Raw genomic sequence first — 26,600 nt, 5'->3', positions numbered from 1 at the left:
AAACATCTCCAGAAGCAGCCCATGACTGGTAAATGCAGATGTCCTCAGAAAAAGCCATCTCTGTTAGGAGCAGTCAGAACACACAGGAAAGACAGAAATTGCCTTTTGCATAACAACCTGTGCCACAGCTGATAGATGGGAAAGTGCTGTTTGATCCTGGGCTGGAGGCAAGCTGAGGCATCCAGCAGGAGCTGAGTGGCAAGGCTGAGCGCCAGGAAGACTAAGGCCCTTTGGTGGTCTGTGGGAAATTCTGTGCAAAACAGAATTTTGTTAGGTTTACATCAAAATGGCCTCAATGCTTGGAGGAAAATGTAAAACAGCAACAGAGAATTAATAATTTCTTTTCCCTGGAGAGGAAAAGCCTAGCTCCAGCAACAAAGGCCTCGGTGCAGCACAGACGTGCTGTCAGAGACAACACCCAGCTGGTGGTGTGCTCCCCTACCCAGGGAGAGCTCAGCCCACCCTGCAGGCCGGGGGCTGGTGGGTGACTGGCACAGGGGTCTGCTACCACCAGCAAAGCAGACTCGTGCCTGGGACCTTCCCTTACGTCGGAGGGAGTTTTCACTGCATCTGCATACCTACCTCAGCTGTGTGAGTCCACAACGCTGTATGCACTAGGAATTTCTCTGGCTGATTTTATTTTCCCAAGATTTTCAGGTCAAAATAACTTTGTCTTAGGTAAAAAAAACTTTTTTATGTTCCTATATGCAAGGGCCTGAAAGCCTTAGTTCTTACTTCAATATAAAATAATACCCAAGGATGTGAATGACGTTAAAAATCATGACCCTAGAAAATTTGAGGAAGAAGTTCACTCAACAAGAAAGCAGTCAATATTCCTTAGAAAAGCTGCATTCCCAGAGTTCTCATGGCATCAGATCGTTTGGAAATCAGATTCACATGTCCCTAATTGTTTAACAGGAATTCTTAAAATTCCCTCAGGATAAGTAATTTGAAACAACGCACAGAGCTATTTTGCCTGTTTCCTGGGGCAAATTTATGTCATAGTTTGGTTAGTTACAATGTTATCAGCTGCCTCAGAAAAACAGGCTATGCTAATACAACCATTACCTAATTCATGCCTGGAGTCTGATCCTCGGAGATTTGTAAGCCTTTTAGTGATCCCTTGAATAGCTTCTTTATAACTTTAAACACAGGAACATTTACTGAGGTAGCCGCCATACTAAGTAAACAGGAAGGTTTAGAAGAATAGCGAGTTTTGTTTGGTATCCTACCATCTACACAACTGCAGACTTGTGTATAAACTCACGACTACTTTTTCACGACTAGACATGAAAACAAAAATTCCCCAATGGACTTCAAGGCGCAGTGGGAGATGTGAATGTGGAGGAGGTGAAGGCACTGGTGGTGCCTGATATCACTGGCATCCAGAGGAGACGGAGGCAGCAAATACTTTTCCAGCTTTTCATTATTTATTCTGGTTTTATACACCTTAGGAAGGCCAGTGGGTGGGGAGCCTGCCCTGCCGAAGGCGGTCTGGGCTCTGGGTCTCTTTCTGCTCCTGACTTTGTACACAGCCTTGGGGCAGGCCATTTCAATCTTTGGTGCCTCAGCTTCCTACTCTCTCCGTAAAGTGCTTACACATGGCCTTCGGACCTACAGAGGACAAGAGCTGCTGCCGCTGTTTTCCTTTCAAGCAGCAATGGGGTCTAACTGATGTCTGCTACAGCCTCAGGGAAGCACTGGGGCACAGCAGGAGTGAGTCAGGAGGAAGATAGTGTCAGAGACCATCAAACCAGCCAAATTTCCATCTGCTCTGTGTGTGCTCTGGCTGGTGGAGAGGACCTTGATGTGGACTGGCTGTATTTTCTCCTTCCTGGGCTGCCCTTGACACCGACGGCTGGTGCCCCTGACCTCCAGCAGGTGCTGGAACATGCCTCTGCTCTGGCGTGCTGCGTGGCAATGCCTCCAGTGACAGCCACGTGCCTTTCACATTAAAAGTGCCAGACTGAGCACTTTGGGACTCTGAAAACAGAAAAAACCTTCCCCAGATTTGTGGCTGCCATGAGCAGATGGCAACGATGGCGTCATTTGGTACCCTGAAGGCCAAGCTGATGTACTTCACTCACAAGCTCTCTCTGAATGAAGGGGCCCCAGCGAAAATGTCATTTTTCAACTCGGAGAATCCTGTCTATGGGATCTGAAGCCCTCCATGACCAAGAAATCAGGTCTGCCATTTTTCAGGCTCCTCCCATACTTTGCATGGTGGGGCCGATTGACAAATGGTGGGATCTTGTTGCTGCAGCCCCTGTTCTCCCTCTCCTCTCTCATTTATATCTCCTCTTTGTTGCCATGTCTTAATTTTGGCAGGAGCATCTCTGGGCCAGGGACCACAGCTGTACATGTTCCTACAAAGTGTTAGCATACTTGTCAAGATAGTGAAATAATGCGACAAAAGAAGTGGGTGAAAATAAATACCAATAAATAGATTTATTGGTTATTTACATGTGGCAAATAAAATAGACCAGACAAGGAAATTTTACTGTGCATATGCAAACTTGGCCTCTTTCCTGTTCATAGTTTGAAGACAGATCACTAACTGAGTTCAAGATTTGCTCGAAACCTTTTAACTCTGCATGAGACCTAAAAATTGATGCACAGAGAAGTTAGGAGCACAAAATCACTGCAGGATCCCTGTGTAGTTCCTGAAGGCACTGCGTGAGTGTGCTTTGACCACAGGCAGGCTGAACTGTCCTTTGTGAGCACATCCCTCACTCCATGAGCTGGTTGGATGTCCACAGCAGGAATGCTGGGTCAGGAGAGAGTTTTTACTTACCAGTTGTGAAATCCCAAAGCAGCAATGCTAACTCAGCTTAAACTTTAAATGAAAATTAAAACAAACCCCCTTTGGGATGAGATGGAAATGTCAGCCCAAGGAGGAATCTGTTCTCCGTAAGTTGCGAGCAACCGAAGGAGATACAAGTTGGAATCCGGCCTTGGCTGCACCACATACCATCTGTCAGCCTTGCAGAGCAAAATAAAGGAAAAGCTGAAAGTGTGCAGTTATCCTCTCCCTTGCTGGAGAGCCCAGAGGCCAGAGAAGTGGCTTCTCTTCCCTGATAACATTTCTCAAGACGGTTCATTCTCCCACACTGGCGACACTGTGCATGCTGCATTGCTCTCTCGTCCAACTCGCTCTCCCCTTGGCAAGCAGGGATGCAGACTGCCAGGCTGGGACCTGAGTGAGAAGGCTCTGTTCCATGGTTAGAGAGAGAATTTTAGCAAATTGCAGGAGAATAACACGAGAGAGCAGGGGACGCTACAGTCTCTCCACCAGGCACCCTGCTGGCAAGATGCATGGGCTTGTTCCTGCCCCTACAGGCATCCGAGCACTGCTGGGACTGAGCGTGTTCAGTCAGGCAAGAGCTCTTCTCTCTCCTTCTCCCCCCTGCCCTTGCACATTTCGTAACCTTGCAAAAGTTTCAGACAACGTCATCTTTAACCTACTGCAGGCAGGGCTTGGGAGCCACGTGAGGGACAGTGAGGGGGACCATACTTGATCAGCACACCAGCCCCATGGCCAATGAGTGGGGAGCTGCACTACACTCCCCTACCCGCCACCCTAAAAGGGGTGCAGGAATGTCTCTCCCCTGGCATTGCATTTTGAAAGATGTGTCTGGCGAGACAGCTAGCTGACTTTGGCAGGCACTACCGGCACCATGGTAATTAATTAAAGCACAGTTGAGAAAATGGTAGTGCAAGCTTACTCCGCAGGCAGATCCACAGCTCACTAGCAGACCAGGGCATCCTGCTCTAGCCCATATCTCTTTATTTAAAGGAGTAGGCAGCTTGCATTTTGCACTGAAAATAAGAGAGCGGGATGAAAAGGAATGAATCCTTGTGCTAATCAGTAAGAGAAGACCTTGTCTGCAAGATAAGGCAACCTGGGAACAGAACAGCAAGTCATACCACAGCAATAGAAAGGATAAGCAAGGCAAGACAGCTAAAGGCTATTTCACCCAAGGAGCATCCCCTCCTCCTGTTGCCCGTGTGGCACCGAAGGGTGAAGGAGCTTCTCTGCAAAACAGAAAAGTGAGCAGGAGGAACTGGTGCCCTGTCTATTGCAGTCAGAGCTGCAGCTGCTGCACAGCTCCCCACATTTCTGTGCCTTCAGCTGAGCTCTTCCAGGTACCAACAACAGTGAAGTTGCACTGATTGTGTTCCTAAACAGACACCCATGTGGTTCCTGCTGTCACCTTTCCTACCGCTGCACGTTTAGGGAGATTCAAATTAACCATGACCTGCAGACTTCCCTGCAACCATAGCACCTGCCTGCATGCCTGCCGGTCACTGGGCTGCCCCTGCCCCTACCAACAAGTACCTGCGCCCCACGCTCACTGCCAGTGTGGAAAGGCAGGCAATACCATGCCACAGAAAGGTCTTGTAGGTCAGTGTTGGTGGGACAGGCTTGCCACAGGTCACCCTCAAGCCCCTGGATGGCTCCTTACTCAGAGCATATCAAAGAGGCTCAGCACAGGATGAGAGGACCTCCCTTGCGTGTGAAGCTCTTGCTGTAGCCTACTTAGTCATTATGGACATAGGCAGGGAAGAGTCATTTTTTATCCCCATACTGGGATTTCATTAAAAATGGCTGGTTTTCACAAAAAGAGATTTAAAAAAAATATTTCATTGTTATCTTTGAACAAACAAAGTAGGAGAAAAGGATTCCTTTTTTGTTTTTTTGTTTGAACTTATTAGCACAGAACACACCTGGAAGCTCACTCTGACTTTTGGATTTAGAAAATTTAAATATTTATAGGGAGAAAAAATTCTTACTTTCATTTCCGAGTCAGAAGGAGAGCAGAACATGGTTTTTTCTTGTTTCCAAGCAGATAATTTGTTGGAAGACCTCTCATCCTGGAAGACCTCTCATGCTCAGCTATCAAATCTTTTATATTAATAGAATTAAAGCAGCACAGCAATTTTCAAAGTTAGTGTTAGTCTCTCTTTCCCTCCTTCTCTTTTGCCCTGTGTTTCAACCTCTTCTTGGAGCTTTGCTGGGGAAATGAAATTTTGGGGTTGATTCTCCTTTTGCTTGCTGCTGTGTGAGGCCAGTGAACTTGCTTGGGGTTTAGCACAGCTTCATCACACTAACCAACGCTGCCCATGTTGTGCTGGAGACCCTTTTGGGCTTGTTTTGACTTTAACCTTCCACATGGTCTGTGGGTGCAAGTACCAGCCTAGTTATGCAACTCCTGTCTCCGTTCCTCCAGACTTACCCCCCGCTCCTTGTTAGAAATAATGTATTTTAGCTCTCACTATATTACCTTCCACCCACTTCGGAATCCCCAAGTACTATAAATTAGGCTCTGCTTTACAGATGGAGCTTTGCTTTCCCCTATAGGATTATGTATTTTACAGAGGAAGCAAAACTCAAATCCAGTTAATGATTGCACTGAAGCACATTGAGTTGATGCCATGAAGCTGCTTCTCCATCCAATCATGATTATCTGCAAGGGAAAGAAAGTTTTTAAATGTTGGAAAATGTGCTGTGTCAGACTCGTGCAACTGCACATCGTTTAGTGTTCAGGGACACATTCTGCCTTCATGAAGTCCCATCTATTTCAGAGCATTTTGCAGCTGGGTTTACAACAAACTGAAGCAACTTGTTCAAGATCTGAGAAACCAGGATTATCCCCCACACACTTGTCTTTCATCACTTGAAAGTTTTCTTTTTGTGTTTTGTTTTTAATTTTCCTTCTTTGTTTTGGGTGGAGACTTTGCCTAACTCTTCAAATTATGTCTTAAAATGAGGCACGGGCATGAGAAGGAACAAAAAATTATGCAAACGGGCATTTTCAGTGGGAATGAACTGAAAGTCTGATTACAGACTGTGGATTAGCAGAGGTTAATGGGGGCCAGCAGTCCACCCAGGGCTGGCCTGCCAAGCATTGCTACTGCTCTTTGCTACCTACTTAATCTGATCCTATCACCAGTTAAAACTACACTAGTTGTCTTCCCGCAGTCATGTTGTAATGTAAGTTCTTGCTGCAGCAGCCATGGACGTAGTTGTGCAAAACAGGAGTCTTCATGCTCTGTTTTGCTCTGACTGGGTTGGTAGCATCACCTGTGATTAAGGTGGCCTGACAGTCTCTGTTACAGCAGCTTGCTTTAAATTCTTTGTTCTTCTAGTTCGACAAATGTTGCCTGCAGGTACTGGAATTTTCTAGGAAGGACGTCTGAACCTAGATAGAGTCAGGCTGATTTCTAGGGGAGAAATTACACTATACAGTTTCAACTAAATTAGATCAGGAGAAAATGCATTGTTTAGTCCACACAGGAAAAAAAAAGACATGAGCAAATTCTTGCTGTTCTTTTGATGAGAGGGTCTCAAACACTGGTCAGAGGATATGCTCGATACTTAGCAAGCTACTGCGCGAGCCATATTTTTCCCTTCTCACATCACCTCTGGTGAGGAAGGCTGGTCTCTCTCCTTAGCCCCAGCCTCCTCACCTCCTGTGCCCTGCGTCCGACTCCCACCCTCTCCCACTGCCTCAGCCACGGCTTTAGCCTCCCCCTCCATGACCCTGCTGCCCTGGTTGTCTCAGCTGGAAAGAAAGTCTCAGCACGATCAGTTTGTGCCCTCATTAAATTCTTCCAATGCCTTTTGGATATAAACAGGGGCTGAGAGTGGAAGAACTTCAACCTGTGTCCTGGGGGAGATGTATTCTCACTTATAGATCTTACTGGTCTTTTAATGGCATCTAACATTGCAAAGGTGACCCAGTTCTGCTACACTGGAGCAACATCTTACTGAACAGCCTTGCAGTGAATCCCATTTGCTTCACGTTGCAAAGCCCAGGGAGTCCTCATTCCCTGTAAGTGTCATAAGCTTCTTTATGAAGCTGGGCCTTTGACAACACACTGCACAGTGAAATGAAAACTAGTCTTGATATTAATTTAATATTTCTCTATTACATGTCCTTACATAACTGATCTTTCACCCAGCAGCTACTGACGCAAAGCTGCTAGCAAACCATATTTCTGAGAGGAGGGCAGGGAGCTGAGAAGCTCAGAGAGGCAACTTCGCATTTCTCCAGAGTACAGACGCACTCTCCAGCAAATTAATTTACACTCCAAACTTGTATCCCCTTGAGTGCTGGCAAGACAAGGTTTCGGCAAAGGTTTTTCGAGGCAACAGCAGAAGGCCCCTTGCAGTCACTGAACTGAAAATGCAGTTAGCAGTTCGTTCATGGTGCAAAAGCATGGATGAGATGGAAGACCTCATCTGTGGCACAGTGGACCTCGGTTGCTAAAGGCAGGGAGGACCAAGGGAAGAGCGGCGGGGCGTAACCCTGGCTGTGCGGGCAGGGCTGGCTGGCAGAGCGCGGTGCGGAGAGGGCAAAGCTGGGACAGGTGCGGGTGGGCAGAGGGAGCCAGGCCCGACGGCTCAGAGCCGAGGGGTCTGCGCGCACTGATACACGCTGCCTGAGCTCCTGGGTCTCGGCCATGCCGAGCCTAGCCGCGGCATGCCGGACGGTGCCATGCCGAGCTGTGCCACGCCGTGCTGAGCGCTCAGCCGTACCGTCCCGGCGTCGGGCCGTGCCGTGCCCTCCCGGGGCCGCGCCGTCCCGGGGGCCGCACCTTGCCGGCGCCCCCCGCCGCTCGGGGGCCGGGCCGGGCCGGGCCGGGCCGCGCCGCGGCCGCCCAACGTCGCGGCGCCCCCCAGCAGCGGCCCGGCCCCCAACCCCGCCTGCCCTCGGGCAGCGCCGGCCCCGCCCCGCGGCGCGCGCCAAATGGGTGTGGGGGCTCGTTTGCATATTTGCATATCGTCAGGGACATAAAGGACCGGGGAGGCAGCGGCGGTGGCTGAGGGTTGGCTTGGCTGGCGGTGCTGGGGCGAGCGACAGTGATTCGTTGCCATTGCGTTGTTTTTGAGCTACGGTCGTAATTTTTGTTTTTAAAGCCCCACAAACTTAATTTTTTAAATTTTTTTTTTTTTTTTTAATTTTTGTCCCGAAACTTCTCTGCCGCGGCAGAGCGCAGGGAGCGTGGAGGCGAGATGGGGGGGAAGGAATTTCTGGCTGCTCTCTGCCTGTGCCTGCGCTGGGTGGCTGCTCTCGGCGGTGAGTGCCCGGCCGGCGGGGCGGGGCGGGGGGCGGGCAACCTGCACCCGGGCCGGGGTACGTACGGGGCGAGGGGTGCGGGGGAGCTGCCGGGCGTGCCTGTTACATGTGGCGGGGGGGCGGCGTGTGCAAGGGAAATGTCGCCAGCATGGTGGGAAAGGGGAGTTTGCGACTTCGCTTTGCAAGGCTCTCCCGGGGTGCTGGGGTTGCTACGGGAGTTGGGTGGCGCGGGGTGGCCTTAGAAGGCACCGGAAAGTGGTGCTGGGGAGGACATGCATCCTGTTAGGACAGACCCGGAGCGCAGGCACAACCTGCCGGGCTGATGGCACTGTCTGGGAGGTTTGGGATGTGTTTTTTTCCCCAGGAGCAAGGTGGCTTCCAAGAGTCCCTTGCTGGAGGTGGATTGGCACAGCGGTAGCACCACGGAGGGGTCCCTCGGCTCCCTGCAGGGCCAGGGCTCTCTATTGTGTGTGGAACTGACCCATCCCATGGGAGCCCTGCATCCCAACTTCCTACGGTTCTTGGTCCGTATTGTGTATAAGGCAAGGCTGAGTTTCTTCAGTGTCATGATAATGTGCTTGGGTTGTAGTTAATGCCTTTAATGCAGCAGAATCCATTAGGCAAAAAGTGAACAGAGGGGTATGCTCTTGCGGTGTCTGTATATACATATATGATTGTATTTACACTACACCTATTGTACCTGCACTTGTGTGTAGGCACCCCTTAGGCTAGAGAAGGTGGAAGATGTGCGAATGTTCACTACTAGATATTCACTAATGTTCTCTCGGTTAATCACAATATGATTGCAGCTCTAATGAGCAAAGAGACTAGTTTTAGGAGACCACTACTCCTCAAACTTATGTTAGCGGTTCCCTGTCACAGCCTGACTTTCTTAGGTGGTGTATGTGGGAGATTAGTGTATCTTTAAAAATCCATAGCCTTAGAAGAAAATGTGCCTGTAGCTCTTAGAGCTACTGCATGATATTGAAATGGAATATGGAAACTGCTGCTTTTTTTCACTGCGGATGCCTTTGTTATTTCCTTTGTGTACAAGGAAGCTGAAGGGAAGTATTCAAAAGTAAGAGGACGGGGTGCTAGGGCACAGCCAAAGGAATGTGTTCTCGCTTTGAATCCAATCTTGTGCTGTCAAGCAATCAAAAGCAGTTTTCATGACAGTATCCAAGTTTCATACAGTAAAATAACTATCTTCCCAAAGTAAGCTTTCATCCCTTTAGGAGCTGATTTGCCACAGACTTACTAATGATTACATTATTTCTCCTTAGGAACAGTTATGTGAAAACAGGTTCTGTGATTATCCTAAAACTATCCAAGCCTTCAGTCCTGCACTATTTCTCGCACACCACAATAAAAAGACGTTTTGAAACCATGAAAAATACATGATCCAGCCCTGCAGGAATCCAGAGTATTTATTAAACAACATAAAAAAAAAGATCTTCTAGGTGAAGATAACATTGGTGTTCCAGGAGAAGATAAAAACATTACTGGGAAAGCATTCTGATCTCTATTTTTACCAGTGTAAATCTAGAGTCACGAGTTACAGCAGATTTGTACACTGTTGTGTTATGTGAGCTGCTGGCTTTTGCGATGGCTGTGTTTGGGATAAGACCGACCAGGGCAGCTGTGGCATGGCCTTTGCAGAGACAGTGCATTTCTGAGAAGGCACAGAGGTGAGGCTGTCAGGCATCAGAAGTGTGCTGGAGAACAGCATGAGCGCTAGCACTCCTAAAAGTTTGCTGGAATCTTTTCTGTGCAGGAAGTACTTGCATGGTATGGCTTTCTCATGCATCCTTTCCTCCATATTACTGCAAAGTCTGACAGTGATTGCATTTTATTGTCTTGGGCTAATTCCAGATATCCAGAGGGACTGATGGATGGCAAGAGCTCTGCTGGATTGAGTTACAAGCCTCCCAGCTGTGGCTGAGTAAGGATCTACTTGACAGGGAGTGTCTCAAGGAGGGGTGAGCACCCATGTGCACAGTGAGAGAGCAGCAGCCTGCCCGTGTTTTGCCAGCTGCAGGACTTGAGCTGGCAGGTTCCTGCTCTGTGTATGAACTTGGGCCCAGTTGCTTTTCAGAGGTGTTGCTCTTTCTATTGACTCTGCCTGTGAAGTGAAGAACATGCTCTCAGGGCTCTGCCATTAAGGAAGACTTAAATAAACCTGACATTGTAATTTCTTTACAACAAAGTTAAACAATAACCTGACTTGTGGGGTAGGTTTCATGGGATTGCAACACACAGTAGTCAGCTTTCAGTTTATCGAGTAGATCAAATTAAATGGTAATAACTTCTGTGATACAGCCCCTTTATTACAAGTGACCACGAGTTTGCTTTAGAACTCACTTAGGAATTCAATATGACTGATTGATGGATGATCCGAATGCTGGTTATCAGCTGGGGGAAGAGTTATTCCAGTTAATTCCAGCTGGTTATGTAAATGTTTGATGTTACGTGCAGATGTTTGCTTCTCTGTCTGTGCATGTCTGTGTGTGCGAGTTTATGCAGTCTAGCAGTATAATTTCTAATGATCTTTGCACCTAGCTAATAGTATTTCCATTTCTGTGTACATAACTCTAGGAAATTGTTGTTTATCAAAGATTCCCTTTTTAAAACCATAGTTCAGGTGCACTGGTTCTGGCAAATGCATTGTTGTCATATTTGGCATCCTGTGTCTGATGCAGGCAGTTTAAATTTTGATTAATATTCCAGATGCTGTTACTTCCTCAAAACTCGCATTCTCCACGCAGCTGACCAGCAATGAACAGTTTTCTTCATCAAAATCAGTTCCCAGGTCACCTTGGGCTTCCTGTGAAGGAAACTCGAAGCTGAATTCTCTTTTGCTTAGTGTGTAAACTTGTATTTGTACTGTGTTAGAATGCTTAAAGTCAGTGGGGTGCTTTCAAAATTGATAGGAATCCCTAACTGAATGGAGTTTCACAAGTTGCAAGTCCAAAGTGTCACAATGTTTAAACAGGAAAATGAAACTACTGACCTTTCCCAGTTTCTAAGCTTTCTTTTTTTTGCACTTTCTTCCGATTTCTACGATATTCTCTATACGTTGATGTACAGGACAGCTTTTTTAAACTATGAAAACTGAGATTATGTGAGTGGAGATGTAAGAAACGCATGAGAAGGTTTGCAGAGCATGATAAAATGATGGAGTTTGGTAACACAGCCTGTAGGCTGTTAGAAAAGCCAGTTTGGGCTTGAAATTGGTGGCTTAATTCTTAATTCTGGTGCCTTTTCCTGTTCCCTAAATAATCCCTTTGTAGGTCACTTTGTTAACTGTAATCACATAGCAGTGATTTTGTTTCACTTTATTTTGTGACAGGGGCTTGTGTTTGCAACTGTGTGCTTGCAAGCTTTGCAATACAGAGCACATGCCTTTATGCCTCTCCTGAGCTAAGCCCGGGAAAGTGTGATTTTTAGGAAAAGCATGCATTTGTTTTGTCTCACATTTTTACCTCCAGGTCTGCATCCCTTCAAGGCCTTGTTTAGAAATGGACTTGCATTCTTGTCGCTTAAAACTCCTTCAGTGTCTCAGTATGGATGTGCATAAATTTATTTATATCTAATTTCTATATCTACATTATGTAAAACCTGATGCAAATTCAGGTGAATTTCTATCCACCTTTCAGAAACATGCTGATGACTCCCCATTTCTGGGATTTCCCTGGTTTAATTAATTTGGGTTAAAACATATCATTAACCTGTGGTGAGTCTGTACATTGACTGTCCCTGCATTTCTTTGTGTAAGGCTGTGAGAATGAGACCCAACTGCCTAGCTCAGTTAGGACTTGATTCAAGGAGACTTCTCACTTTAAATCTATGAGGAAAAGGTCTGTGACAAAAGTCTGTGTATGACAAAGTTTGGTTCTGAATCATTTTTTTTTTAATAGACCAAGATACTTTGAGGTACAAAAGTAGAAGTAGGAAATTCTGGTCTTCTGAAGTTAAATGCTTTGCAGCTTCTCTGCTGCAGTTTCAAAGCATGGTGCATATAGATGTCAGTTTGTGTGGTGAGTCTGTACATACTATTATGTACCTCTGTATTGTATTTCTAAAATTTAATCTGCAGAAGGTGGGAGGTGAAGTGGTACTGCAGCATGTGTGCAGCACAACATGAGGTGCAGTCAAGTTATCTTATTCTCTGAGCCATGCAGAATTTGCAAAGCCAAACTCGGGCAACTTTTGAGGATAGCTTCTTAATGAGCACATCGTTAGGAAGTCTGTAATAAACCCCACCACACACACTTCCCTCATCCAGAGGTATCTTGCTGCTGGGAACTGAGTGTGTGTGGACATTAGTCAATGTGACACTTTTTGTGAACTTAAAAGATGCTAATGATGATTTCTTCTGACACTCTTAATTTCTCGTACAAAATAGCCTAAATGAGCAGAGTGGCCTTCTGCCATTTCTGTAACTCATGGGCTGATCCTTTGCAGCTGCTGCTTTCCTGGCGGTGACTGCATCTCAGTGCTCCTATGCCCTTAAATCCCACCCAAAGATTTTTAGACTTAAACACATGAATATTTGTGAAGCACTTTTCACACCTTCAGTGGTAGGTGCCCCTGTACTGCAATCTTTCTAAGTTTGGTGCACTTTTCTAAGTGAACCTTTTAAGTATGGTGTACTTAGGATTGTAAATTTAGTTTATTACAAGCTAATTTCCAGAAGAGGTGTGATCTGAACTTACATGTAAATTCTAGCATGTGTTTGTAATTGAAAACACACTACAAGATGTGATATAAATTTCATTTAGATTTTGGATGATTATCAGATTTAATTCAGAAGGGAAATGATATCTAAGTATGAAAGGAAGCACTATTAACTAGTGAGCAGGTGGACTATTCTTGTTTGCCTTCCTGTGCTGGGCAGGAATATAAATAATTGAAAGTCCTTGTGTTGTATGCCTTGCAGTTGAAAGCTGTTCCTGGACCTTTCAAGGTTTTATGGATGCACTGCTGAGTGAAAAGTTATAGTTGATATTTAACCAGTCAGCCTTTGGGACTTTTTCTGTCTAAAAAGGAAATAGTGTAAGTCTAAAGACTTGTTTCAGAGAGGGGTTTTGTACTCTCTTGGTGAGAAAATGAAGTCTTGAATGTGCAAGAGTGTAAGAAAGGGGCAACTTCTGAGAAAGATTGGCATTTGGTTAGTTTGGTAAATTTTGCCTTCAGTAGGTAAAGTCTTTCTTACATTCACCATTATGTGAATACTTCCACTGCTTTGGAGAAAGATGTTTTCCATAAACTTTATCCCTTCTGTAGGGGAAGGAGGCAGGAAGGGGGCCCACAGTGTAATTATCCTGGATTAGCTAGCTAGCTAGCCAGCCTAGTGCAGTCAAGGTCAAAACCTAAAGATGAGCACTGCCACTGTTCAGTGAACAGTTCTTGTTACTTCCCTGCACGTGCTTTGCTTTTGACAGGTGAGAAGTCCTGATGAACGCAGGCAATGGTAAGCTATTGATTGCAGATGACGGCAGTCTCTGAGGTTTGTACATGAGCATTTGTTGCCAGCCTGTGTGCTGGTTTTACACCTCACACAAGGGGTTAGACCCTGATTTCTGTGGCCCTCCAAGCACAGCAGGACCCACCCAGACTTTATACAGATACCTGAGGGCTGACTAAGGTCGGGCATAAGTCATTCCCTTGCTGAGTATGGTAGCTTGAATAAGACCAGAAAAACTAAGTTTTAGAAAAAGAAGAATAGTTCATTATTCATCGCCTCTGAGTGATGAAGCACGACTTTATGGACAAACACAAACCTATCAGTTATCATAGAAAACCTCTTCTGCAATGGGAACAAGAAGGGGAGTGGAAATCTCTTTTGCATGTCTGGCATGAGGTCCTCACTGTGTCCCTTTGAATTCCCTACAGTGGCTTGGAGCTGTTCATTAATGTGTATTTAGGAGTTTGTGAAAGCTTGGTGGTCACGATGCCAGGAAACAACATTGAGCAGGACAGGGTTGGCCTGAGTTCAGCTGCACTTGGAAAACAGGCAATCAGTATTTGTTAGACATGAGTTGCCAAAGCAGGGCCCAGTTTTCAAAAAGCATTGGAGTTTAAGTCCACAGTTAATTACAGGGTCTGCTGGATGTACAGGTACTTAAGTGTTGAATCAGATGTAAAAAGAGGAGACATGTAAGTTTCTTCCCAGACAAAGGAAGTAGTGAGCATGAAGCTTGAAGTAACTTCTTTGCCTTTGCTGGAAGAAAAGGAAAACTTATATTTTGAAGCTGGAAGCTGGAGGGAGATCACTAAAGTGATCTTTTCAGGCCATCACATGCTTTATTACCACCAGTACATGATCTTCCCTGGCCTCCGCCATGGATTCAAAATAGCTTCAGGCAGAGGAAGATTGTTTTTTCCTGCAGTGTTGCTTATCAGATGATCTGAAAAAATACTGCCTTCAAAATACAGGCTTCTCCTTTGCTAGTTCAGTTTCCTTAATGGGTGTCTGATCTTCTCACCTGCTGTCTTTCTCTGTTGGTAAAAAGTTAAAACTAGTGTTTTGTAAAACAGTGGTGACTTTGCAAATACTATTTTTAATGCACTGCAACTACTGAGTGCTATAAAGAGCCTTGTTAGGCAGTGATTATTGATGAAGTGTCGTGGAAGATGCACCACCAAAATATGTAATAGTATGGTAGGAACTTGCTGCTTTTCTGCATGTACTGTCTACAACTGTCCTGTGCGGTTTTCTGCACTGCTGTGGTGATTCACAAGTTTCCTGTTAATAATAGAATGGGGAAAAAACTGACTCCTAAAAGGAATTCATACCTCTCTTACAGCTGGCCAGATTCTCACTGTTTTACCAGGACCTTGGAGGGGGAGCAATTTTCACCCTTTGTTTTTCTCTTTCCATGGCTGTTGTGGCGCAAAGGAACACTGTAGGAAATGAAAAACACATGTGCTGTTTCTTGGCTGTTCCTGATATCTCTCTGACATTGTACCTGTGACTTCTGAACTGTTTGTCCTAATTCTTCTAAACACTGCTGTATGTTTCCTGTGCTCTTGCATAGCAGAAGCTGAGACCAATTTTGAGGGAATTGAGAGCAAGTTTTCCTTACGGACACCTGCAAAGCCCGATGAGGATGTCTGCTACCTGGTGCCTGGGCAGATGGACAGCCTGGCACGGTGCAACTTCAACCACACCAGTAAAACCTTTGTGGTGATCCATGGGTGGACGGTAAGAAGAAAGGGGAGGAATCTCCCTTTTAACCACACTCCTGATAAACTGTGCTAGATATGTTAGCTGAGGTGTCTATACACCACAGATAATATTAAGATTTCTTCTTGTTTTTTAATTAAAAAAAACCCCAACAGGTGACAGGAATGTATGAAAGTTGGGTCCCGAAGCTGGTGGATGCTCTGTACAAGAGGGAACCTGATTCAAACGTCATTGTGGTGGACTGGCTAGTTCGAGCTCAGCAGCACTACCCAGTGTCTGCTGCATACACTAAGCTGGTGGGAAAGGATGTTGCTACATTTATTGACTGGATGGAGGTAAGACCTGTAGTCACATGTCTCACACTGTACATAATGTTCTAGGAGACAAAACAGCAATGATGCAGCTGTGTTAATCATCTCTTATTGGGCAGATGGAGTTAAGCTGTTGCAGACAGTACTTTTGCTGGACTGCTAAAATCCCAGCTTTATTTTAATAGTTATCTCTTACACAAAGAGGCCTTTTGTAGTACATTCCAGAAACTTCACCTTGTGGTCTGTTGAGCCCTGTGGGACCGCAGTATTTCTGAAGGCTCTGTGAGAGGTAGTAGCTATGAAAGACAGGTTGCTGTATATTACACAGCAGCCAGCCCTTGGGAAACAGAAGTCTGCCCTGCCTTTGGGAAATAGGAGATGTGGAAACTGGTGGGCAGGGCGTGGCTGAAAACCTTTGATGTAGTACACAGTGCTGAGTTCTGCCCTTCATTCTGTATTCCTCTCTGCTTAGAATTTTGCCTTAAGTTAGTTAACTCAAGTGACCTAGTATGGCACAAAATCATGTTAATTACATTTAGTGTTTCTTCTGTTATTCATGGCTCAAAGAGAAATCCCAGTGTTTACAAAACATTTTCCTTTGTGTCTTCTGATGTTTTCCTATTTGGCTTCAAACTTTAAACAAATCACTCTCTTCTCTAGGAGCAATTCAATTATCCTTTCAACAGTGTCCACTTGCTGGGGTACAGTCTAGGTGCCCATGCTGCTGGGATTGCTGGGAGCCTGACTAAGAAGAAGGTGAACAGAATTACTGGTAAGAAGCCTGTGAATGTAGAGTGGAGAGTCCTGTCTCTTCCGTGCTGAAATATTATGTTCCTCTGGAAAATCACCAGAACAGTTGATGCTTGTTGGCAGCACTTGGGTTCTGTTCATTCTTTATTGAATCAGCAGGGATGGTGTTTCTGTAGTAGAACTGGGAGAAGTTCAGAAAAGAACAAAGGTAGTGGGTGAGAAGCCTTGATCTGCTTCTGCACAAGAAATGAGTGAGTAGGCAGGATTCATCGGCCATGAAAAGAGACTAGTTGGAGGGATGTGATCAAGACTGGCCATGGCTTGGAGAAGGTCACAGTATCTCTTGCAGCATGAGAACTTTGGCTGATTGTCTTCATCTAGTTGGTCATCCCTTGCAGCTGGTGGGAGACATTAAAAAATAACAGGAGGTAGATCCTCCTGCAGCGGGTGTAGATCCTCCTGCAGCGGGTGTAGTACCTGCAAAGCTCTTTGCCATGGGATGCTGCAGATGCAAGAAGTTTCTACAGGCTCAAAGGGAGACTGGACAGATAATCAGAAGAGATCCACTGTGGGTTATGAAAAAAAATTAATCCTAAGAGGCTCAAGTAATATTCTAGGCTGAAAATAATACTGTGAGAGTTTTGGGAAGGTGAGGGAAGCATACATATGCTTGCCCTGTTTCCATGCATGCTTAGATGTTTGCTTAGGGTGATTTTTGGAGGCTGAGAAGTGTGCTAGACAAGGCAGAGTGCACGGCCACTCTGGGGCTGGTTTACAGCCCAGCACCTGGAGAGCTGAGACCCTAGCACTGATCTCGGTGACAAAGGAAATGGCAACATCAGCAAATGAGGCTAAGAAAATCACTCATCTGTGGTGTCTTTGCTGCTGAGAGAGCTGAGGAGCAGCATTCAAATGGGAGCCTAGCTCCTTTCCTGCTGGCACCCTTTGCCCTTTCACCTGAGCCTGGCTGTGATCCCAGATCCACAGGCATGCTGGAGCGTGGGCTAGGCAGCAATCACATTGGCAAAGGAAGACTCCTGAGAGGTGGCAGATTAAAATAAGGAGGCCAAAGCACTAGTCCCTCTACCCACAGGCATGCTGGAGCGTGGGCTAGGCAGCAATCACATTGGCAAAGGAAGACTCCTGAGAGGTGGCAGATTAAAATAAGGAGGCCAAAGCACTAGTCCCTCTACCCTTCCTTTCTCTCAGCTGCAGCTTTGTTGCTTTCACTGAGGCTGCCAAATCATGCAAATACCAGTAACCCTCTGTCATGCCACCATGGGTGCCCTCTGTGCCCAGGATGAACCTTTCCCTGGGAAAGTGGCATCACCTTGGATGGGATATAGCCCCTGAAGTCCTCACAGCAGAGGGGGAGGCAGCTCAGACCAGGTGAGGCTAACCAGGGGTGACAACCCAGGTGCTTGTCCCCAGCTGAGGGCTGCAGAAAAGACACATCCCTTCAGTTCTGCCTTCAGCCATCTCTCAAGCAGTTGTCTGGATTCAAGAGATAGTACTTGTTCCCTGGCAGAATAGTTCTGGGTGTTTTTGATGTCAGTGTTGCTGCAGCTTGACAGTTTACCATAATAATCCTCTTCCCCTTAGGCATGTAGACAGTGAAGCTCTCGTTTGTTTCCTACTTGTTCCCCTAGCAGGGAGTTAGCAGCAAGACATTTTCCACACTTCAGACACCTCAGGCAGAAATTCTACAATTCCTCTGTTTCCTGACAAGAGAGGAAGACATTGAGAAAATATTTACTAGCTTGTTTCTTCCATCCACCGGAAATGCTACAGCTGTGAGGAAGTTATCTGGGCTTCTTTACATATGTTTACATACACCTTATTTTTTAAACAGTGACAGCATTTCAAGGTAGTGTATTTGATTCTCCTATATACATGAATGCTACTTAAATGATCCCAATGTAATGTCTGCAGTGACACCAATACCATATGCAATACTCCAGCCCAATGTGGTAGCTGAGTTTGGCATTTGTTATCACTGTCAGTGTCTTTGGCAGACAATAATCTCAGTTTTCCTTTGTGGTTTGCCCCATAAAGGGCTGGATCCTGCTGGTCCTACCTTTGAGTATGCTGATGCCCTCACCCGCCTCTCCCCGGATGATGCTGACTTTGTAGATGTCCTACACACCTACACTCGAGGCTCCCCAGACCGCAGCATTGGGATCCAGAAGCCTGTTGGACACATTGATATTTATCCTAATGGTGGAGGCTTCCAGCCAGGTTGCAACTTGGGAGAAGCACTCCGACTGATTGCTGAAAAAGGCTTTGCAGGTGAGGCTGCTCTTAAACAGAGTATAACATCCAAAGGGAGATCTTCAATAGCCTGCAGGTTTCCTGCAAGCAGTGATCTCTTTGAGAGGCACAGAAACTTGTTCTTTTAAGTGCTTTCAAAAGTCACCCTATAAAGCTCAGCTCTGCCATAGTGGATCATGCCTGTTAACAGCATTGCTTAGGGCTTTATATCATTATATGCATGTGTGTATACATATTACACATTTTCTTTCTTTCAAGATGTGGATCAGCTGGTGAAATGCTCTCATGAACGATCCATCCACCTCTTCATTGACTCCCTCCTGTATGAAGAAAAGCCCAGCATGGCTTACCGCTGCAACACAAAGGAGGCCTTTGAGAAGGGTCTCTGCCTGAGCTGCCGGAAGAACCGCTGCAACAATTTGGGTTACAAGGTCAACAGAGTGAGAACGAAGAGAAACACCAAAATGTACTTGAAGACCCGTGCTCAGATGCCCTATAAAGGTAGGTCCTGCTTGCCTGCTGGTGAGCAAGACTGGTACTTTTGCTCAGCTGTGTGTCAGGGTGGATGTATGCTGCAGATGACAACATTGCTGCTTTGGTGCCTGTGGTGAGCAGGGGTGAAGCTTTCCTGCAGTTTGCTGTTAAGCGCAAGCTAAAGTGCAGTCTGAGAAGAAGTGTCACCTTACTCCAGGTGTGGAGGTGGGAGGTACAATACAGAAAGGAAGTTCTGTATTCTAAGTTCAGGTTTCTAAGTAGCAAAATTAAGAAGATTTAATCTGTAGCCTGGTCACTTGGAACAACTAAGTCTTCAAAATTTTTTCGGTATTTTTCATCCAAATGAATTTTTACTGCTGCTGGGAAAATAATCAGCAGATCTCAGCCTGATGAGCAACTTTTTAAAAGATGTGGAACCGTCAGGCTTGGACCTTTCATAGTGCCGTTTCCAGAGAAGCACCAGCCCTCATTAAAATATCACAGCACTTCTTGATTCCCATTGCCACAGTGGTAGGTCTGAGAAGGACATTGCCAGAAAGAACTGGAAGGCTTTCAGCTAGGGAAGTAACTTCTGAGTTGGATTTTACTACTTTGTTTTTTTTCCTCCTTAGCTTTGACTGTGCCATATGGTATGCTCATTGTGTGATGGACCAGCAATCGGAGGGCACATTCCTGCAGTGTCAGCTGCAAGACTAGTCTTTGTTGGCATTTGGTGCTTAATCTGCAGTGTCAGTGAGTTGAATTTTTTTAACCAAGGCTCCTGTATGAGGAGGGCACAGTTCACTTGTTTTGAGTCAGGGATGGCAAGTCTTACACATTTATAAAAGGTTTGAAGGCGATACTGCAGACTCTGGGGTTATTATAGTGGCAGTCAAATGCAGAATTTAGTTGCAAGAACTGCAAAGGTGTCTTTTAATTGTGATTCCCTTGCATCCTAATCTTTACCTCCTTACAAAAATAGTTCCCTGGATACTGCAGGGAACTAAACTCCTCATCTTAGTGATGCTGGCGTACTCCAGCCTAGGATTTGCGTGGGGGTTTTTGGGTGGTTTTGTCACCAGCAGTCTGTTTGGAGGTTGAGTATTTTTCCTGATGGCCTTTTCTTTTGTGTTCTTGCAGTCTTTCATTACCAGGTCAAGATCCATTTCTTTGGAAAGACTAACACGACCAAGACAAACCAGCCATTCCTGATCTCTCTCTATGGCACTCTAGATGAGAGTGAGAACATCGCTTTCACACTGTGAGTAGCTACAGAAACAACTGCAATGTGCTGTTGAGTCTACCTGAATCTGTTGAAGCCCCAGCTGAAAAACCTGTTCTAGCTCCAGCTGCAGAAATCTTACAGGGTCCCAGAATCTGCTGTTGTCCTTGATGAAGGGGATGCCTCCACTGCTGAAGCTAATGATATAAGCTCTATAGGAGCTGTTCCTGATAAGAGATCTGAAATATGGGAGTGTGAAGTCTGACCTGTGGCTCAGCCTAATAAGAACTTCTCTGGTGTGGCAGGTTTTCTTGTTTTCTTCTATTTTCAGTGTCTTTATGCCATGTTCCAGCTGTGTTAAAGCTCCTTAAAAGCAGACTACAACCTGGAGTTATTTGTCTGATGGGTCTGAAGGCCTCAGTGCAGAAGCTGAGGGAGACAGGGGATTTTCTTCCACAACTCTGCAAATAAGCAGAAGTCTGTGCTTACATCCCTGCACCTGGGCTGGCAGGGAAAGCACCAGTCTGTTTTCTACTCTGAGGAACCTAAACTGTTCTTGGCTGGTGCTTGTCTGGCTTCTCTGAGAGCCACCAGCACTGGAGAAGACACCCCTTGCCTGGCAGTGTGTCCTAGGGTTTTACCAGCCTTGCTGCAGAAAGCTTTTCCTTGTGCCTCTACAAAAGCTTAAGGTGTTTTTTTTTTCTGTATTCCTTCCATCAGAACTATGGAGGAGGTTGCTTCCTTCTTGTCTGAAGTACATAAAGTCCTGGTTCTGTGTTTCCCCTAAATTTTCTTTATCTATCCAACAGTTCCAATTTTTTTGTTTCTGTTTCCTTATCCCCCTCCCCACAGGCCTGAAGTCTCCTCAAACAAGACCTTCTCCTTCCTGATTTACACAGAAGTGGACATTGGTGACCTTCTTATGCTGAAGCTGCAGTGGGAGAAAGACACCTTCTTCAGCTGGTCAGACTGGTGGACTCCTTTTACACTCGACATCCAGAGAGTCAGAGTGAAGTCAGGAGAAACTCAGAAAAAGTAACTTGTTCTGATTGTTATAAGCTATATTAGTTTTAATTGACAGTGTTTCCTGATTCCTAGTATCTTGCAGTGTGGGACAAAACACAGAAACCAGTTACAAATGGGTGCAGCTCTGATAATCAGGCCTCCAGTGCCACCAAACCAGCATTTATGTGAGCTGGCTTCAGTTGTTTGCTTCCACTGGGATCTGCAATCTGTAGTTTTACTCCCACATAATTAATTTGCATACCACTGTCTCATGTGCCTCAGGTTAATTACAATATGCAGGAGAGGATCTCCATGAACCAGCATCTCTGATTGTATTTGCAGTTCCTCTCCTCCTTTCTCTTCCTGGACATTTGGCCAGGTTTTCTTCTGAAGAGCATGCTTAGAAGGAGGTTTTTAGAAACCCTTCCAAAAGTGCATTTGCACAAGGAATCATTGCTTCGTTAAGCTGGATTTTCATAGGAGTTGGGAATACCTGAATGGTGGGAGAAAACTGAAACACGTGACTGTTGCGGGATGTTGCTAATGCATGAATGTTAAAACAGCAAAGTTTGAACAGAACTGCCTTGATCTGAATCTTTTTAAATACTCATATTCACTAGACATGAGATCTGTTACCAGAAAATGGACCCAGAACAGAGTATGCATGTCATATGTACAGTATTGTGACTAGTATGTTCCTCCTTTGAATAAACAAGGCAGTCACTTTATCAAAGAACAGTTATCAGAGCTGAACAAATACAGGGGTGGGGAAAGTACAGATAAATAGAAAAGCAACTGCTCAGGTTTTCTGGAATTGGCAACCTACTTTGTTTGCAAACATTTGAGGGAGTCAGGCTTACTTCCAAGATCATTCACCTGACAAAAAAGTCACACAAGGATTGCTGTAAATAAAGATCCAAGAGACTTTGAGATAGAGCTTCTTCTGTCTTAGCCACAAGAAGACTTTATGCAAAGGACCAGTGAAACTTATGACTACAGTTTGAGGTCCATGCATAATGCATTTATCAGTTTTACTTGCACAGTGTTTCTTTTGTCACAGAATACTCTTAAAAATAATTTTCTCACAGGCTTTTGAAGTAGTAGTGCCCCACATGAGAAAGTATGAAGACTTCCAAGCACCTGTCCTGTTCCTATGGTTAAAAAGAGATGTCTGGCTCAGTCATGTGACTGTCCAATATTTCTTCCACAGGGTGGTGTTCTGTTCTCGAGATGGCACCTCACGTCTCAGTAAGGGAGAAGAGGCAGCAATATTTGTGAAATGCTTGGAGCAGCCTGTCAACAGGAAGAGAGGAGGGTATGAGTGATCACTATTGATTTTGGGTTGAGGGAAACTTGAGTGATAGCAGGAGAATCTAATAAAACTTCCTGATTTACTTGGCTTGTGCACTAGTCTTCTTAAGGCATCACAACTCACACTAACCTGAGGTTTGCTTATGGCAGCTTAAAAACTCCTAATTTGGTTCTCTGCTAATCATCTCCTTGTGTGGTTGTTAGCATGTCTGAAAAGCAAGTACAAGTCCCTGCCTCTCACATTCGCATGGTCACCAAGTATAAATACTGTTAGAGAGGGTTTACAGACAAGGCACGAACACAAAGAGGAAAGCATGCCTCTATCTAAAGATGCCCTACATTTACCCTTAATTGAAGAACATCCGAACACCTGTACTGAGTCAGTCCAGAGCAGTCCTTCCTCACTGGCCAGCAGCAGATTCGGAGGCTGGTACAGAAACTGAGCAGGCATATGCAGGTGCTCTCCCTGGCACACTGCTTTCTGCTGGCAGCTGCCGGGTCAGTGACTTCCTGGGATTTGCATCTCTGATTTACATAAGATATTGAGTCTTTGTGTTTAATAGCCTTTGGTGCACTTTAATTTTTTGATCAATAATTTTTCTGACCCAGAGTAAACTTTAGAAGTGGGGCCAGATTTATTTGGACTTTATCCACTAAAGTTTGAGCTGGAGAAGTGGTTATATTTATTTTAGTGCAATTGCTGTGTGTGAAAGGTCTCATGGGGACACTTCTAGACTGAGATCTAGTTCTGCATAAAAAGGCATGTGTGCTGACCTTCACTCCAGGGCAATGACCTGGGGAGGCCTTGAGAGCTCTTTGTGTGTATTTGACATGTGCAAAGTCAAGCAGCAACTGGGAAAAGCCCAGGCAGGTAATTTATTTTCCTGTTAAGTAGTATTTTTTTAATCTTAAGTCTCAAAAATAAGACAAAATGGAACAAGTATCTTACATCTTCCTCTCTACCTTATCTGTCTTTTTGTTTTTCCCACAGGGCCAAGAAAGCCTCTAAAGAAAATTCTGCTCATGAATCTGCGTGAGTGACAAGAATGAAGATTTTCCACACTGGGGAGGAGGAGAGTCTGTTCATCCCCGTGGACTGGATGTTCAGAACCAAATATATAGAAATATTTATCCGCTGCTGGCTTTTTGCCTCCTATTCCTAGCTATCTTAGGAGACTTCTTCTAAAGATGTCTCAGCATACAAAGCTACTAACAATAAAGATACATTATCTGAATAGTTAAAAAGAAACCCGCAAAACAGGCTTGAGCGCTGGGAAGGAATAAGTAATTTTGCTTAATCATGGTGCCTTGTGACAAGGTTTCTTGACATCAAATCCTCTATAGCAGTTTTCTAGTATTTATTGAAAAGAAGCAAAGCCCTATAGCTGGCTTTTCTTTCTTTTCAGGGGTCTTCTGAAACTGGACATGTTTTTTCTGGCTTGGCTAACTGAATTTTCAGACAGTTCAGTGGCTAGTTAGTTGTCTTCAAGTATGTATTTAGCAAATGACTGGGCTTCCATGTGAAAAAACACCTTTGTGTGTATTACTAAAAGGTGTCGGGGACTGACTTAATATGGGGATGAATTTTCTAGTTTGTGGTTTTGAATGTGTTTTACTGGGGGTAGATGCCAGTGCTGCTTAGCAATAGGTGTGATCTGTTAAGCTATATACTTCCATGCAGCTTACCCTGGAATAAATAGGGGTTGTAGGAGAAGATGCAGGCGTTCAACTTCTCATCTGTGCTTTCATTCATTGAAAATGAAACCATCTACCGTCCAACACTGTGTGAATAAGGAACTGCAAAGGAACTCTGAGCTACCAGAAACTGCAGGAAACAGATTTTTCTTTTTATTTCTTTTTTCCCCTCCACTTGCTTGCATCCTATATGCCAAAACTGTGACAGCTTCTCTGCTCTTTGACACCAAATGTCAGTCATGCAGCTGAGTGGCTGCTGTATGCAGTCTTCAGTGCAAGTGGATCCACTTGATAGGTGATGAGCACGCTCATGCTTCCCTGTACTGGAATTGTGACTGCCAGTGTCCCACCTCCGTTTGTGTTTGGCTGTGGTACAATGCTAGATCCTAGGAGCTGCATGGTTTTCTGACATGAGGTAGAATTCAGCAAGGAGCAGGAGCTGTGACAGTTAAAAGGAGCCTGCTTGTGTGATGCACAAGCATGAATGCTCTGAAAAACACTTGAATTAGACATGCTGTAAGTTGCCAAAAATAGATGTACAGAAGGCATTTTGCTTCCCCTTTTTGAAGTAACGTAATTTTTTCTAGTGCTCTGAAAGGTTCAGTAGCCATCTTTTAGCTTCATAGAAGGTAAACAAAATACTGGGGAGGCAGAAGGGCTTGAAGGTAGACACTTGGAGAAGTGTAATGTGAGCTATTGGTGCTGGTTTTCGTAGTCTTCTCCTGCATGTGCAAGACAGTGTGGAGGTGGTGATTTCTCCAATATCCCATCTTGAAAGCAAAACCAACATGTATGTGTTTATATGCACAGTTTGTTTTTTTTTTTCCAGCCGTGGCTGCTAGTATATTTGGGGATAAAAGTCTTAAACAGTGCAATATGTTGGAATATTAATAACTCTGAAATTGCTCACATTTGATTTCCTAACTCTGAAACTACAGCAGAGATGTGATGAGTCACTGAGGGTGGGGTTGAGCATTGAGCCACTGTGTTTGAGACCTCTAAAAATAAATACAATGATTTATTCCCTATAGACTTCACATTTTCTTGCAGTTTTCTCTTAAGAGTTAAGCTTTTTGGAAATAAAGTATCTGAACAGGTGTGCTCTAAGTACTGGATCAAATACAAACACAGAACTTGGATACAAAATAGTGAAGGTTCTTCTATATGAGGACACATGATTTAGCTTTGGATGTTATTTATTAGCTGTAAATAAGATATTTATGTATGTAAAGGTAGTTTGTATATATTGCTGAAGTTGCTGACAATCTACATTAATACAGTTGTGTAGTGTTAATGCTGTATATAGCTTTCAGAGATTTTTATCAACAAACCACTCACACTGCATTATTTCCTGTGTGGTTAACACATTTTTTTTTAAAGCTCCTCAGTTTTGTACAGAATGGAAACCTATGGTTTTAATAAAATTTTCAAACTGATGCCAAAGTCACTAGTTTCCTTTTGATGAAACAATCTGCTGTATATCTTTTATGTGAGGGCCACAGCCTTTTACTTGGATTTTGGGGTGAAAAGATGAGGTAAAACTTTTTTTTTAAAGCAATGTGTGATTTTTTTTTTTTTTTTTTTTCCACCCACATTTCCTTCTGGGAAATGCAAAAACCACGTTTCAAGACATTAAGGAATCACTATGTGTCAGCAAGTATCTCCATCACAAGAGAAGTAGCTGGTCACCTGCTCTTTGTGGTTTTCAAGTTTCATGCCCTTTTAGGAACAGCCTCATTTCCTCTTATTTGGCAAATGTCAGAACTATGCCTCTGCTCCTTGCTGTACCAAAATAGATATGTTCTGACTCTGTGGGTATGGGAGGCAAGCACCAATCCTTACCACTGCTACTGCTTAAAGGAGTAACAGTGAAAAAATCACTTTGACCCACATCTTGAGAGCATGGCTCTACCAAGGCTCTTAGAAGGGGAGTGCCAGAATCAAGGAGAGTTGTAGTGACATGCATGTGGCAGACTGTATTAGAAGTATTTAGAGCAGCTCTAAGATGGCTTAGGAGACTCTGGTTCCAACACTGTTAACTTGGTCAAAGAGACTGCTCTTTGATGGGAGCAGAGCTTCACTTGTGAAAGCAGAGGGGAGGTATGCAGTGGAGAAGGGATGGCTTCAAGGGATGCATGGAAGGAGAGGGATGAAAGAGGGAAGGAGAGGACCTGGAGAGAAAAGGGAAGGGGGGTAGGAAATACCCTGGGGGAAGGAATGGGAGAGGGAAGAGAGGGGAGGAACCCAATCTGCAGAGAGGGAATGCATGGAAATGCTGGCAGCAGGTG

The 26,600-nt window shown here is 44.8% G+C and overlaps 1 protein-coding gene across 2 annotated transcripts; it reads left to right on the top strand.

Moving 5' to 3' along the window:
- Nucleotides 1-7,804: 7,804 nt before the first annotated feature.
- LPL (lipoprotein lipase) lies at nucleotides 7,805-25,748 on the top strand. 2 transcript variants are annotated; one of them, XM_068422139.1, is made up of 10 exons: nucleotides 7,805-8,084; nucleotides 15,128-15,291; nucleotides 15,429-15,608; nucleotides 16,245-16,356; nucleotides 18,390-18,623; nucleotides 18,864-19,106; nucleotides 20,220-20,340; nucleotides 21,154-21,336; nucleotides 22,517-22,621; nucleotides 23,609-25,748. In XM_068422139.1, the coding sequence occupies exons 1-10, from the start codon at nucleotides 8,021-8,023 to the stop codon at nucleotides 23,652-23,654; spliced, it is 1,452 nt and encodes a 483-aa protein (XP_068278240.1). In that variant the 5' UTR covers nucleotides 7,805-8,020; the 3' UTR covers nucleotides 23,655-25,748. The 2 variants fall into 2 exon arrangements, with proteins under 2 accessions (XP_068278240.1, XP_068278239.1); XM_068422138.1 differs by having other exon boundaries at nucleotides 15,125-15,291.
- The last annotated feature ends 852 nt before the right edge of the window (nucleotides 25,749-26,600 follow it).

The sequence above is a fragment of the Nyctibius grandis genome, chromosome Z (genome assembly GCF_013368605.1).
Source record: "Nyctibius grandis isolate bNycGra1 chromosome Z, bNycGra1.pri, whole genome shotgun sequence".
NCBI classification, from domain to species: domain Eukaryota; kingdom Metazoa; phylum Chordata; class Aves; order Nyctibiiformes; family Nyctibiidae; genus Nyctibius; species Nyctibius grandis.
This window is presented reverse-complemented; position numbering and strand designations above follow the sequence as displayed.

Bases quoted from the DNA above. Each gene is read 5' to 3' on its own strand.
- LPL (XM_068422138.1), top strand. From the start codon at position 8,021: ATGGGGGGGAAGGAATTTCTGGCTGCTCTCTGCCTGTGCCTGCGCTGG. The intron at 19,107-20,219 runs GTAGGTCCTGCT...GTGTTCTTGCAG, and splicing joins TGCTCAGATGCCCTATAAAG to TCTTTCATTACCAGGTCAAG. The intron at 20,341-21,153 runs GTGAGTAGCTAC...CCCTCCCCACAG, and splicing joins GAGAACATCGCTTTCACACT to GCCTGAAGTCTCCTCAAACA.